A 14,317-nucleotide genomic window follows, 5' to 3' on the forward strand; every position below is an offset into this window, starting at 1 on the left:
TATATTATATATAGACACATTAAAAAAATTTAATACAAATGTCAAAAACATACAATTGTATTACTAAAATTGTAACTAAAATTAATTATATGAGTGGACTCATATAAAAAAAGACGAAGGCCCTGGTTTAGCCCAGTTTGTTTGCAGACTGGGACATTTTGATTTGTGAGCCTCAAAAGGAATAGCAACAACAGTGATTTTTTTTTCTCCTTTTCTTTTTATGGTCAGGATACTGTTGCCTAAAGCACTGTAGTCCACTCCATCAGTTATGGACTTTCCTTGGCATAGTGGGAAGGTTCTTGGGCAGCTTAATGAACAACGTCAGTTGGGTCTTCTTTGTGACTGCACTTTTGTGGTGGATGGAGTAGACTTCAAGGCCCACAAGGCTGTGCTGGCAGCATGTAGTGCTTACTTCCGCACACTCTTTTTGGACCAGAAAGATGTTGTTCATCTTGATATCAGCAATGCTGCAGGTAGGCTTGCATTCTTACTTTGATTAAAGGGTTAGTCTGTCACCATTTACTAACCCTCATGTCATTTCAAATGCATTTCTTTCTTTTGCGGAGCACAAAAGAAAATATTTGAAGAACATTGGGAACCAAAACACTGAAACATTTGTTAAAATATATTATGTTATGCTTTGAAACGACATGGGGGCAAGGAAACAGTTATTTTTGGAAGAACTATCCCTTTGATCTTTTATGCTATGTAATTACATGTTAACATTTCTATTGTTTGTTGTTTTCTGCCTTTGTTTAATAGGTTCATTTTTCTTTCAGGTCTTGAGCTGGTCCTTGAGTTTATGTACACTGCAAAGCTGACTTTAAACCCTCAGAACATAGAGGATGTTCTTGTTGTAGCTACTTTCCTTCAGATGCAGGAAATTGTCAATGCTTGTTCAGCTTTTCAGTCCTTGACTGTCCCTGCATCATCTAAGCCTGGTTAGTGTTGAGTTAGCATTTTTTTCATAAGCCGTTAGTTCAAGACGGTACTGAAGTTACAGGCCTTTTACACCATCATTTCTCATTTGTGTTCATGTAAAGTAGTAGTGACCGAGCCGGTGGAGGAACAGCTGCGATCTGTGAGACAACCAGAGGATTCGAGTTCCCAGGAGGAGCAGGAGAGTCATTCAGTGACTCAGAATGCAGTTTCTGAAGAGAAGGAAGCTCCTGTACAGTCAGAGACAACAGAAACCCAGGAGGCTGCAAGTGACACGACTGAGAAGCAAAGCACAAAGACTTTGAGAGCTGTCAGCAAAATTAGTGGGCCATCCAAAACGAGACATAAAAAGGCTGGTGTTGTGGACTCCAAGACTGAAACAGAGGAAGAAAGAGCCACAAAAGAGATTCCACAATACGAAGATGATCCTTCTGATGCTGACTACACTCCTAGTTAGTGTCCATTCCTTACTCTTAATGCTTTTGTTAATGTTAACCATCTTTTAAAACTTGTGTGACACTTTACCGCTCCTACAGAAGTCTCTCAGAGGGTGGCAGCTAAACGGTCGTATGTTAGCACAAGGAGAAGCAAGTCAAAATATTCAGATGTTCACACATCCTCAGAAGGTAATTTCTGTCGTATATAACTATGGTGTACATTTACCTCACATTTTTATGTTTAGGTATTCATAACTTAACATTTTTTGCTAAAAGTTGATGACGGTGAGGAAGGTATGTCAAAAGCTGAGAGCGTGGAGAACATGTTAGAAGAGGAGGATGAAGAGGATGAAGGAGAAACGGAGGAAGAGGAAGAAGCAGAAGAGCAGATGGAGACACAGGATGAAGAAACATCGGGTTCAGATGGGAAGAAGTCTGCACTTGTGGCCGAGAGAAGTGAGTCCAGAGCGTATAGCTCCATCATACACAAATGTGAGGTGAGAGATTCTTCAGTTTTGTAATCCTTATTGTCTTTGTCCTGTAGGTCTGTTTGATACAACTATATATATATATATATATACATACAGGTGCATCTAAAAAAATTAGAATATCGTGAAAAAGTTATTTTTTTGTAACTTATTTCAAAGTGAAACTTTCATATATTCTAGATTCATTACATGTAAAGTAAAACATTTCAAAAGTTTTTTGTTTTAATATTGATGATTCAAGCTTACAGCTCATGAAAGTCAAAAATTCAGTATCTCAAAATGTTAGAATATTTCCTAAGATCAATCAAAAAAAGGATTTACAAAACAGAAAAGTTCAAGTTTTTTGAAGTAGGCCTATATTAATTTATGCACTCAATACTTGTTCGGGGCTCCTTTAGCACAAATTCCATCATCAGTGATGTGTGGCATGGAAGTGATCAGCCTGTGGCTCTGCTGAGACACTATTGAGCCTTCAGCTCGTCTGTATTGTTGGAGAAAATCTGCTGGTAGACGGCTGCATTGACTTTGGACTTGATAAAACAATGAATCAACACCAGCAGACGTCACGACACCCCAAATCATCACTGACTTCGGAAACTTCACACTGGACTTCAAGCAGCTTGGATTCTGTGCCTCTCCAGTCTTCCTCCAGATTCCAGACCTTGATTTCCAAATGAAATGCAAAATTTACTTTAAACAGAAAAGAGGACTTTGGACCACTGAGCAACAGTCCAGTTCTTTTTCTCCTTAGCCCAGGTAAGATGCTTCTGACGTTGTTTCTGTTTCAGAAGTGGCTTGGTAGCCCTTTTCCTGAAGACGTTTGAGCGTGGTGACTATCCCTGTTGCTTGTGCACATTTTCCTACCCAATTTCTTCCTTCCTGTCAACTTTTCATTTAATATGCTTTGATACAGCACTCTGTGAACAGAAGAAAACAAGGGTGTATTGGATCCCTGCATTGACAGCAGCCGCTGTCGCCAGTCATTATCGTGGACTTCAGGAGAAGCCCCCATGCTCTCCCCCCACTCACTATCATGGACAGCACTGTGACTGCAGTGGAGTCATTCAGGTTCCTGGGCACCACAATCTCTCAGGACCCTAAAGTGGGACACTCACATTGACTCCATTGTGAAAAAGGCCCAGCAGAGGTTGTACTTACTTCGCCAGCTGAGGAAGTTCAACCTGCCACAGGAGCTGCTGAAACAGTTCTACTCCACCATCATAGAATCCATCCTCTGCACTTCAATAACTCTGGTTCAGCTCAGCTACCAAATCTGACCTCAGAAGACTACAGAGGGTAGTCCGGACTGCTGAGCGAATCATTGGTACAACCCTCCCTTCTCTCCAAGAACTGTACTCATCCAGAGTGAGCAAAAGGGCTGGCAAAATCACTCTGGACCCCTCACATCCAGCACACTCCCTCTTTGAACTGTTGCCATCTGGTCGACGCTACAGAGCACTGAGCACCAGAACGACCAGACACAGGAACAGTTTCTTCCCTCAGGCAATCCATCTCATGAACACTTAACAATAACTGTGGAACACACACTATTTATACACTCATACACTTATATTATCTAACACTCATACTCAGTCTACACCTCAAACTTGCACATAATATACAGTACCTGTACATACAAAAACTGTCTATTGTAATATACCTGCACATACAACTGTCAATTTATATATTTTTATTCCTTATTTACTTGTTCTATTTTTTATTATCTGTGTTTTTTGTTCTGTCACTGTCATTCTGTTACACTGTGGAAGCTTCTGTCACGAAAACAAATTCCTCGTATGTGTAAACATACCTGGCAATAAAGCTCATTCTGATTCTGATTCTGATTCTGATGTGGGAGTGTGTGTGTGTGTGTGTTCATACACATGGGATGGCAGTGAATGTGTCAGGAATCAAGGGTTAATTCCAGCCTCAGGTTCAGTAAGTGTTTTGACGTATCTAGGCTAACACTAATGGCTCCTGCGTGCTTTCAGAGCTGACGGTGGAAATCACAGCTCTGGGGACGACGCTGAGTGTGATGACACACACACACACACACTGGTTCATTGAAACAAACTGTCAGAGAGAACCAGTTCATGGAAGAGAATTGGACTACCATAACTAAAAAGCAAACCATTCCGCAAAGGGCCAATGCGATTATTTTGGAGATGCGTTCCAATATAATTTATCCTTATTTAGGGTATAGGCCTATTCTATTTTGATCTGCAGTTTAATAAAAGTTAAACAGGAAAAAATACAAAAAGTAGCACTGCATGTGTTTCTGAATATGTATTTAAACAGACTGCGATGAAAAAACACAAACATGAGAGGTATAATTAAAATACGCACATTTCAATCAGCGCACATTTCAGTGCAATATTTTTACATATTTTTTATACCGTGTATACAATATAATTGTTTAATTAAGCTGATATATAGCACTATAAATTCTTAATTCATTTGCAACAAAACTATAAAGTTTTGTTGCAAACGGCTGAAGACATTATAGTACTATATCTCAGCTCGCCCCTCAACATGCACGCGTTCGGAGATTCGGCAGCCCAACACTGAATATTATATTGTGGGCGTTGTATTTTGATTAATATGATAAAAATGAAATTTAAATTACCCTGCTTCTAAATAAATAAAGCAGTTATTTTTATTTCGTTAAAAACGGGCCAAAAGAGACCTCCGAACTAGTAGGCTACCAGAAAGAAAGAAAAAAAACCTTAACGTTTTTGCTCAGAATTCGTTTTTAATCCCTGCATGATTTTAGCCATACATGATAAATATCAAATACGTTATAGCTTGACTACAAGTTTAAAAACAACGCTGCAATTGTTATAATTAAGGAAATTAAACTTACCATCATGAAATGTCTACACAGGCGATAATGCCAAAAAGAAAGCGAAACATCTGAAAATAGGCATATTTTATTCAAGACAATATTATATGACATCAACATGCATTTATCATTCTTACAATCACCGCCATAATGTCTAACTTCACCATGATGAACTTTAATTGGGTTCTATTATTTTTCCTCAACAGTTCTCCTCACAAAACGAAATTCATTTCAAACACAAATTTGATAGAAGGCGATTATCGATAAGATATTTTTGACGTATCGCCCAGCCCTACAGTCTTCCCCATTATTGTGGTTTCAAAGAACAAGAGATACCCGGAATTTATACTGTAGAAAAAAAAAAAAACTTTTTCATTATATTCAAATTTTCTGAGATGCACCTGTGTGTATTCACACACACACACATATACATATATACACACACACACAATGGTATATATAATGGTAATCTGATTCTTGCAGGACTGTGGGAAGAAGTTTACACACACAGGCAACTTTAAACGTCACATGCGCATTCACACTGGTGAGAAGCCATTTAGTTGCAGAGACTGTAATAAAGCCTTCTCAGACCCAGCTGCCTGCAAAGCACATGAGAAAACACATAGGTGAGCATTATAGAGTCTAATGCTCTTCCTCTACAGCCTCGTATGACTTGTCAGCTATAAGTCGTAATATAAAAAAAACATATTTCCACAAAAGCTTCTATGTGCAAAAACATCCACAATGTGCAGTTTTCCTCACACTATATGTTTCTGATTCTCCAGTCCTCTAAAACCATATTGTTGTTCCACGTGCGGAAAGAGTTACCGGCAAATCAGTCTGCTAAACCTGCACAGGAAGCGACACACAGATGAGGCGCGATACAGCTGTGAGGATTGTGGGAAGCTCTTCACCACTTCTGGAAACCTGAAGCGGCATCAGTTGGTGCACAGTGGAGAAAAACCCTACCACTGTGACTACTGCGAACGGGCCTTTTCTGACCCCACCGCCAAGATGCGACATCTAGAGACCCACGACACTGACAAAGGTCACAAATGTCAACACTGTGACAAGAAATTCAACCAGGTGGGGGATCTATTGTCTTTATAAATGTAATTATCAGAAAAAACATTACACTAGTTTTGAAAGAAATTAATACTTTTAATCAGCAAGGGCACACTAAATTGATCAAAAGTGACAGTAAAGACATTTGCAATGTTTCAAAAATCATTTATAATGATTTTTTTTTTCAAATAGGCCTAAATGCTGTTCTTTTTAACTTTCTATTCATCAATACGATCCTGAAAATATATATCAACGTTTCCACATAAATATTAAGCAGCACAAATGTTTTAAACTTTGATAATAGGAAGAAATGTGTCTTGAGCAGCAAATCAGTATGTTAGAATTATTTCTGAAGGATCATGTGATACTGAAGACAGGAGTAATGATGCTGAAAATTCAGCTTTGCCATCACAGGAATAAATTACATTTTAAAATCTATTAAAATAGAAAATAGTTATTTTAAATCTTAATAATATTGCACCACATAACCGTTTTTACTGTATTTTTAATCAATAAATGCATCCATTGTGGGCATAAGAGACGTCCTTTAAATGCAGTCAAAATTCTTTTGAAAAGTAATGTATATTTACATAATAGTTTAGTAATATAATTTTAAGCAATATATATATAGTACTATACTGTGTGAATGTGTGTGTGTATGTATATATATATATATATATATATATATATATATTTTTAAAAGGTTTATTAATATAATTGTAAGCATCACAACAGAATGTTATAATATATTATCATGCAGACAAGATTTATAGATTATACCATATTATTGACATAACATTGTAGCCAAAGCTATAAACGTATAACACAAAACCTTTTTTTATTGGGCATTATAAATACAAACAACTTTTCTTTTCTTTTTTTTAGTTGGGAAACCTGAAAGCACATCTGAAGATCCATATTGCAGATGGGCCACTTAAGTGTAAGGAGTGTGGGAAACAGTTCACCACCTCAGGTGAGATTTACACATTGAGACAAAGTGTGGCAATATATGTATGTGCGTGAAGGAATTTTAATGTGCCTTCATGGTCTGTTCGCAGGCAACCTAAAGAGACACCTGCGTGTGCACAGTGGTGAGAAGCCTTTCGTCTGTATGCACTGCCAGAGAGCATTTATATATATATATATGTGTGCGTGAAGGAATTTTAATGTGCCTCCATGGTCTGTTCACAGGCAACCTGAAGAGACACCTGCGTGTGCACAGCGGTGAGAAGCCTTTCGTCTGTATGCACTGCCAGAGAGCATTTGCTGACCCCGGGGCCTTGCAGAGACACGTACGCATCCACACAGGTCTGAGCCGTTTCTCACGCCCTCAGCCACTGTTACCTTTAAAGGTTTATTTGACCTTGTCTGTCTCATTGTTTTAGGAGAAAAGCCCTGTCTGTGTCTGATTTGTGGAAAAGGCTTCACCCAGGCCAGTTCACTCATAGCTCATGTTCGCCAACACACTGGGGAGAAACCGTATGTGTGTGACCGCTGTGGAAAAAGGTAACTGAGAAATTGCATGAATGATTTTGTTTAGATTCATTAGGGCACCATATATAATAAAAGTGTATTTCAACTATCACACCTCGAAGGTTTGTCCAATCCAGCCAGCTGGCCAATCACATTCGTCATCATGACAATATCCGACCACACAAGTGCCACACCTGTAACAAAGCGTTTGTCAACGTGGGAGATCTCTCAAAACATATCATCATTCACACAGGTAAGATGCAACATTTTGAGCTTTTTCTTATGTATTTCTCTGCTATGTGCTTCTAATGACTTCCTGTTTACAGGAGAGAAACCTTTCCTGTGCGATAAGTGTGGCAGAGGATTCAACCGTGTGGACAATCTGCGTTCCCATGTGAAGACGGTGCACCAGGGGAAGGCGGGCATGAAGAGACTGGTGGTGGCTGAGGAGGACGAGGGAGAGGAGAAACTGCTGCCGGACTCCACACCGGGCTCAGAGCTCAATAATGAGGTCAACATAGTCACAGTCACTACAGATGACATCGTGACTTTAGCCACAGAGGCTCTGGCTGCCAGTGCTGTAGCACAGCTCACAGGTGAGAGAATATGACAAAACAGACGAGTTATTACACCTTGTAGAAAGGTTATTCCTCAATACTAAGAAAATATGCTAAATCTAAAAGTGACCGTGATGGCGGTTGGATGCTCTCCTGATATTATTTGTTGTCCTGTAGTGGTACCAGTGGCAACCTCTGTATCTGCTGATGAAACTGAGGCACTGAAAGCAGAGATCACCAAAGCAGTGGAGAAAGTACAAGAAGCAGGTGAGTAATATATAGTTTATGTACTATATCATAATTTATTAATTGACTGGTATTATAAGCTATAATAATAATACAAAATAAATATATAATATTATTATAAATAATAATAATATAAATTATTTAAATTATATTAATAGGACATTGCTTTAATAACAAGTTACATGTACTACAACTAAATTTAATTGTGTGTACTGATCAAAGGTTTAATAGAAGTCTCTTATACTCACCAAGGCTGCATTTACTGGATTAAACATACAGTAAAACAGTAATATTACATTGTTAAATTCCTGTGTGCCATTGCTCCAGTCTTCAGTGTCACATGATCCTTCAGAAATCATTCTAATATGGTGATCTGGTGCTCAACAAACATTTCTTATTATGATCATTGTTGAAAACCATTATGCTGCCTAATATTTTTGTGGAAGCTGTAAAACATTTTTTCACGATTCTTTGATGAATAGAGATTTAGGTTTAAAGGTTTAAATGAATAGAAGTATGTTTTGTAATATTATAACATAAGTGACTTTACTGTCACTATTGATTCATTTAAAGCATCCTTGCTGTATAAAAGTATTAATAAAAAAACTCACCTGACCAGTAGTGTGTATATAAATTAATTATATAAATAAAAGCTGTCCTTTTGAAATATTTTGTAGCCTTATAAGTGACTTTACTGTTACTTGCAATTTTACTCCATTTAAAGCATCCTTGCTAAATAAAAGTATTCATTTCTTTCTTTAAAAAAAAACTTCATCAAACTTCATTCTCCATCTGACCAGTAGTGTGTATATAAATTAATTAATTAATAAATTAATAAAATTAATTATACGAAATATAAACAAGATATTTACTTTATATATGTTATACCCCTTAAAACACGTTTTTTATTTGTTTTTTTTTAAATAAGCTGAAGCTGATTTTTGTTTTAAAAATCATACGGTAACACTTTATTATAGGGACCAATTATCACTATTAGCCAATATGTTAATAATAGGCATGCTAATAAGCAACTAGTGCTTATTAGCATGCCTTTATTAACATATTGGCTCTTAGTATTTATATTCTGCATGACCATATTCTACATCCCTAATCCTACCCAATACTTAAACTTAACAACTACCTTACTAACTATTAATAAGCAGCCAATTAGAAGTTTATTGAGGCAAAAGTCATAGTTAATGGTTTGTTAATAGCGAGAACTGGACCTTAAAATAAAGTGTGACCGATCATACTGTATCACATTGAAGCTGAAACATTGTGCTGCTCTATTCCTTCAGATCCCAACACCCAGATCTTGTATGCATGTGACTCGTGCGGTGAGAAGTTCCTGGACGCCAGTTCCCTCGCTCAGCATGTGCGCATTCACACTGCCCAAGCCCTGGTCATGTTTCAGGCAGATTCTGACTTTTATCAGCAATATGCAGGTGACGGGACATGGCAAACCACCGAGCAGGTCATCCAGGAAGGTGAGCTCTTGTTCCGGACACGGGAGGAGGATGGTGAGGAAGAAGAAGGAGCTCTAGCCCAGCCAGAATCTCAAACTGAGGGGGCAGAGGAGGAGACCAGTACACAGGCAGAGACTGAGGAAGGGTCTGGAAAAGTCGAGCCTGAAAGCCAAGGACAGTGAAGCCTTTCTGACCTGAATCGGTCCAAAGGATGGAGAGATCCACATGGAGTTTAGACTGTCACAAAGTGTAATATTTCTCACCAGAGTGATGGTTATTACTAATTAATATTCTATAATAAAACACACTCGTATTTTAGACAGAGACAGAGGAAGGGTCTGGAAAAGTGAAATCTGAAAGCCAAGGATAGTGAAGAGTTTTTGACCTAAATTGATCCAAAGGATGGAGTTCAGACTGTCACAAAGTGTGCTGTTTCTAACATGCTACAGTATAATAAAAAACACACTCTACTAGATAGATGTCACATGTCAAACCGCAGCACAATATGTGTACAGCATATTAAAATTACATTGTATAGAGTGAAATTTAAATAAATATGACAAGAAAAAAATGTAATTATGAACAAAACAAACCTAATTTGTATGCTGTTTGTCATACTTTTTAATACTAGTGTCTCCTATGCTAGATCATGTATTCTCTGTTACTGAAGCCAATTAAACATATGACTGTCCTACATGTTTCAGTTTTCCACAAATCGACTACAGTACTGAACTGTTATTTATTGATTTATTAGTGATTCTTTTGTTTGTGGAGTTTAATAATTTTCTATTTGGGCTTAATACTGCTTGGCATAAACATAAAAAACATTAAACCGCCGATTTTAACTGTATGCTGATTTTCATGACATGTAGAAGCTGAAGAACTCACAATAAACGCTTTTAAATGCTCTCTGTTTTAGCATAACACATTTTTACTCCTTTAGATGAGTGATGAGTGTGTTGCAAGCAAGTTTCTGTTTTTGAATATCACAGCTTTCATTGTCAGAAAACTCTTATTGTAACTAGAACTGCAAGTGTTCCAGGTCATTTTGGTCCAATTCTGTTCTTTTGGAGTTTATTGAACAGACAATTGATATTGTATCATAATTGCATACAATAGTGACTTTTCAAAATGACTTAAGCCACACTCAAAATCACCTAAAGTCTGCAATTAGTTTGTTAATAAACCACTATCTTTTGGTTCTGTTGTTTTTTTTTGGTGTCATTTTTGGTCACTGGAATAAATGTCTGTGTTAGTGCCAGGAAAGCAAGGCTACTGGTTCTTTACCCTAATGTAATAGATTTTTTTTTAATGCACTGAGACTTAAAATTACAATCAGTTTCAAAACAGCACTTGAGCCATATGACAAAGCTTTCTGTTGAATGCAGTTTGATATGGACAGCAGGTATCAGAGGCTTTGTAGTTTGAAAGTCTTGTTTTGTTCAGTAATGGGCTTCCAGGGGCAGTAATGCACTTTCATGTGGTGTTTTCAAGTCGCTAGCTAATTTATGACCAGACATCAACTTCAAAACAAGTTTGACTTATTTCATAGCTCACGGAGCTTTAGAAATAACAACAAAGAAAAGAAAATGGGTAAATGAACATTCTTTTTAAATTCTTTTTAGGAAACAAATATAATCAATATAATAATAAAATACAATTATACTTATTATACGTATACAATTAATTTGAATAGATTTTATAACCAACAGATACATAATAAAATTAACATTCAGTTTTATTAAAAAAAAATCATTGGATTTAATTTACCATACAGACTAGGCTAGCTTTCTGAAAAGCATATACCGGTAGTTGTGTTGCACTGACCTCTGCTGGTCGTACAAGTTTAAAACATACACTAAAAGGGTATGAAAATTTTCTGCAAATGTATCTATACAAATAATCAATTCACCAGCATAAATTCGATTAAAATTAAATTACATTAAAATTAAAAATTAAATAAAATAAATTATTTGTTTGGAACATTTTATCTAATCTAATGTTTTATCTAATGAGGGCTGTCTCATTATAATATTCATGAGTCCATGAGGCAGCACGCGATTGGCTGCTGCTCTGGGTCAGAGTTCACATCCGCGTTAGCGCTGACGTTGTCCAAAGGAGGAAAATGGCGATGGGTTGCTTGTCAATGAGGGACACCGCGACTCCTGCAACATTAACCTGCAAAAGGCGAGGTGCTACAATGGTCCCCATGTCGGCTGGTGGGTTCAGCAGAAGCGCTCTGTTTGTTTTATCCGTGGCGTTAATGTTGCAGGCAGTTTTAGGAGACGGAAAGACTCTCGTTCTGCTGGACAATCCCAACATCAGAGACACTCATTCAATCTTCTTCCGCAGTTTAGCAGGTGAGCTATACATTATCGGATATTTTCTTATTAAAACATTTCAAATTATTACATTAGCATCTGAAAATATGCGTAATATGTTCATATGAATAGAAGATGCATTTTGAGTCTACGTGAATCTGATTGCACATACATACCTGCACAGACAGAGAAAGGTATTGCGTGATTCTTTGTAAATATTCTAACTCACAATTACATTCTTGTTCTCAGATCGTGGGTTTGACCTTACCTTCAAGACTGCTGATGATCCTGGTCTCTCTCTGATCAAGTATGGCCAGTTCCTCTATGATCATCTCATAATTTTCTCTCCATCAGTGGAAGGTGAGTCTTGTTATAGTGAACATAGATTTTATGTCATGCTGCCATTTTTATGTTTGAATATCCACGTTTACATGTTTCCAATGGAACAGATTTTGGGGGCAACATCAGTGTAGAGACCATTACAGCCTTCATTGATGGTGGAGGCAATGTTCTCGTTGCTGCCAGCTCTGATATTGGTGAGTGTAGTTTTGGTTTTGCATAAGTGCACACGTATTGGCCTGTTGACATTAATAATATCACTATGACTTTGACTCTGGCAGGTGATCCTCTGAGAGAGCTAGGTAGTGAATGTGGGATTGAATTTGATGAGGAGAAAACTGCTGTTATTGATCACCATAACTATGACGTTTCTGATCCTGGTGAGGTAAGTAATTGACAGAGGAAAAAATACAGCGTAGAGCAATTTATGAAATGAAAGACTAAATAATGTCAACATTAAATTAAAATGGATCCTGTCTCTACTTAAAGTTGCAATGTAATGGAAGTACAGACAAATAAGCAGACAACAAGCAGATTATCGTAAAAGAAAATGTTGGGGGGATTGGTTCAGTCTGTCGGCAGTGTTGCCAGATTCGATGGACGATTTCCAGCCCAAAAGCTCACAAAAACCCACCAAAAAACAGCCCAAAACTTTAATGTCAAAATAATGTGATGGAATATGTAATCAAGGTTGATAAGGGCCATTTTTAACTCCTTAAAAAACAAAATAATGATGACAAAATAATATAAATATAACGTTAGATAAATTTTGCAGGTAAACGGATCGAATCGGGACAAATAGCCTTAAAGAGAATTAGGCTACCGAACATGAATAAAATATGCAAGCAGACAGTCAGACACGGCAATCAAGAAATGCATAATTTTCAATGTCAGCAGTCAGAATAATCCAATTTAAATTCAAAAAGTGCCCAATATAAGTTGGAAAAAGCAACGTAGCCTAGTTAGCAGGTATTTCACACTCGTTCATGCACACACCATGACAGTCAAAACTGTGTCATTCATTGATGCATACTGAATTATAATCCGACAATTAAAAAAAAATAACAACAATAATAATGCGCTTACCTTCATGTCACTATAATTTTACACAGAACTAGAGGAAGCCTCTTGTTAAGTTCATATTGTAGAACATAATACAGAACTTTGCACAGTCAAAACTAATCAAGTCTAGCCGTTTCAATGATTTATCAATCTGGACCATTTAAAAGATAAAAGACAGGATCGTATAAACCGACATATTTAGTTTCGGTTATGATTAATTCAAATGTGCTCTGATTTCGGAGTTGCAGTGATAGAGCCTTCGTGTCATCTCACTCCACAATAATTCACGTTTTGAGAGTTGAGTCACTCTCCCACTCTTTAACTTATATTTAGGCATTGTGATTACTTGAATATACAGTCACTACATTCAAAATCAGATGCGTTATAACTTATAACGCTAAAAACTTGTCACTCATGATGAATCATAACGTCTGTCTGCTGAGCCCTTGTGATAAGTGCGGCTGTCGATGTTTACATCAGCACCAGCGCCTCTGCAGTGTGTGTGTGTGTGTGTGTGTGTAGTAACGTTGTGATGACTGATTGGATGCAGGCTGTATGCATACTTGGGCTTGTTTGTTAAACAATTAGCCTATGCAATATATTTGAAAACCGCCAAACTGACTCCAAACCAGCCCAAATTTTGTCCACCCGCCCAAGCCAATTTTTACCCGCACAATCAAATTCAAAACTGCCCAATTGGGCGGGAACCCGCCCAATCTGGCAACACTGTCTGTCGGTTGTTGATTGGATGGATGCAGATCTGAATGTGAGCTTTCCCTTGATTATAAGAAAGGGACAGAATTTAAAGGGGCAGAAACTGTTTGTAATAAAAAAAAAAATGATGAGCTCAAAAATACTTTAAAAATGAAACGTATACATGAATTAATCATTCAGTAAGATGCTTTTAGAAGATAGATATCTTTGAAATCTCAAAATGTAAACATTTGCATTGCCTCTAAAATTACTTCTCTTTTTGGCTGGTGTCACATAGGCTGTTTTGCTTTGTTAACCAATAGCTACTTAGCTGTTTAGCCATTGTTTTAAATGCTGACATGGCATTAAATAAATAAATAAATAAATAT

General features: G+C 37.2%; 2 protein-coding genes across 4 annotated transcripts in view; both read left to right on the forward strand.

Moving 5' to 3' along the window:
- Window positions 1-10,697, forward strand: part of LOC107737543 (zinc finger and BTB domain-containing protein 17-like) — a 12,415-nt gene extending 1,718 nt beyond the window's left edge. Inside the window, exons 2-16 of one of the 3 annotated variants that reach the window (XM_016549049.1) lie at window positions 229-473; window positions 780-941; window positions 1,044-1,391; window positions 1,476-1,565; window positions 1,653-1,873; window positions 5,190-5,332; window positions 5,492-5,792; window positions 6,657-6,744; window positions 6,963-7,079; window positions 7,157-7,277; window positions 7,367-7,497; window positions 7,571-7,840; window positions 7,979-8,068; window positions 9,346-9,645; window positions 9,831-10,697. In XM_016549049.1, the coding sequence (XP_016404535.1) occupies window positions 269-473; window positions 780-941; window positions 1,044-1,391; window positions 1,476-1,565; window positions 1,653-1,873; window positions 5,190-5,332; window positions 5,492-5,792; window positions 6,657-6,744; window positions 6,963-7,079; window positions 7,157-7,277; window positions 7,367-7,497; window positions 7,571-7,840; window positions 7,979-8,068; window positions 9,346-9,645; window positions 9,831-9,883 (2,640 nt within the window). In that variant the 5' untranslated portion in view covers window positions 229-268 and the 3' untranslated portion in view covers window positions 9,884-10,697. The other 2 variants (XM_016549050.1, XM_016549051.1) reach the window with 2 other exon arrangements.
- An 884-nt stretch (window positions 10,698-11,581) lies between these two features.
- The window catches only part of LOC107737669 (dolichyl-diphosphooligosaccharide--protein glycosyltransferase 48 kDa subunit-like), a 5,613-nt gene continuing 2,877 nt past the window's right edge, over window positions 11,582-14,317 (forward strand). Inside the window, exons 1-4 of the mRNA XM_016549259.1 lie at window positions 11,582-11,873; window positions 12,084-12,194; window positions 12,284-12,370; window positions 12,455-12,558. Of these exons, the coding sequence (XP_016404745.1) occupies window positions 11,639-11,873; window positions 12,084-12,194; window positions 12,284-12,370; window positions 12,455-12,558 (537 nt within the window). The 5' untranslated portion in view covers window positions 11,582-11,638. The remainder of the gene's footprint in view (window positions 11,874-12,083; window positions 12,195-12,283; window positions 12,371-12,454; window positions 12,559-14,317) is intronic.

The sequence above is a fragment of the Sinocyclocheilus rhinocerous genome, unplaced genomic scaffold, assembly GCF_001515625.1.
Source record: "Sinocyclocheilus rhinocerous isolate Xijiao unplaced genomic scaffold, SAMN03320098_v1.1 scaffold72, whole genome shotgun sequence".
Taxonomy (NCBI): domain Eukaryota; kingdom Metazoa; phylum Chordata; class Actinopteri; order Cypriniformes; family Cyprinidae; genus Sinocyclocheilus; species Sinocyclocheilus rhinocerous.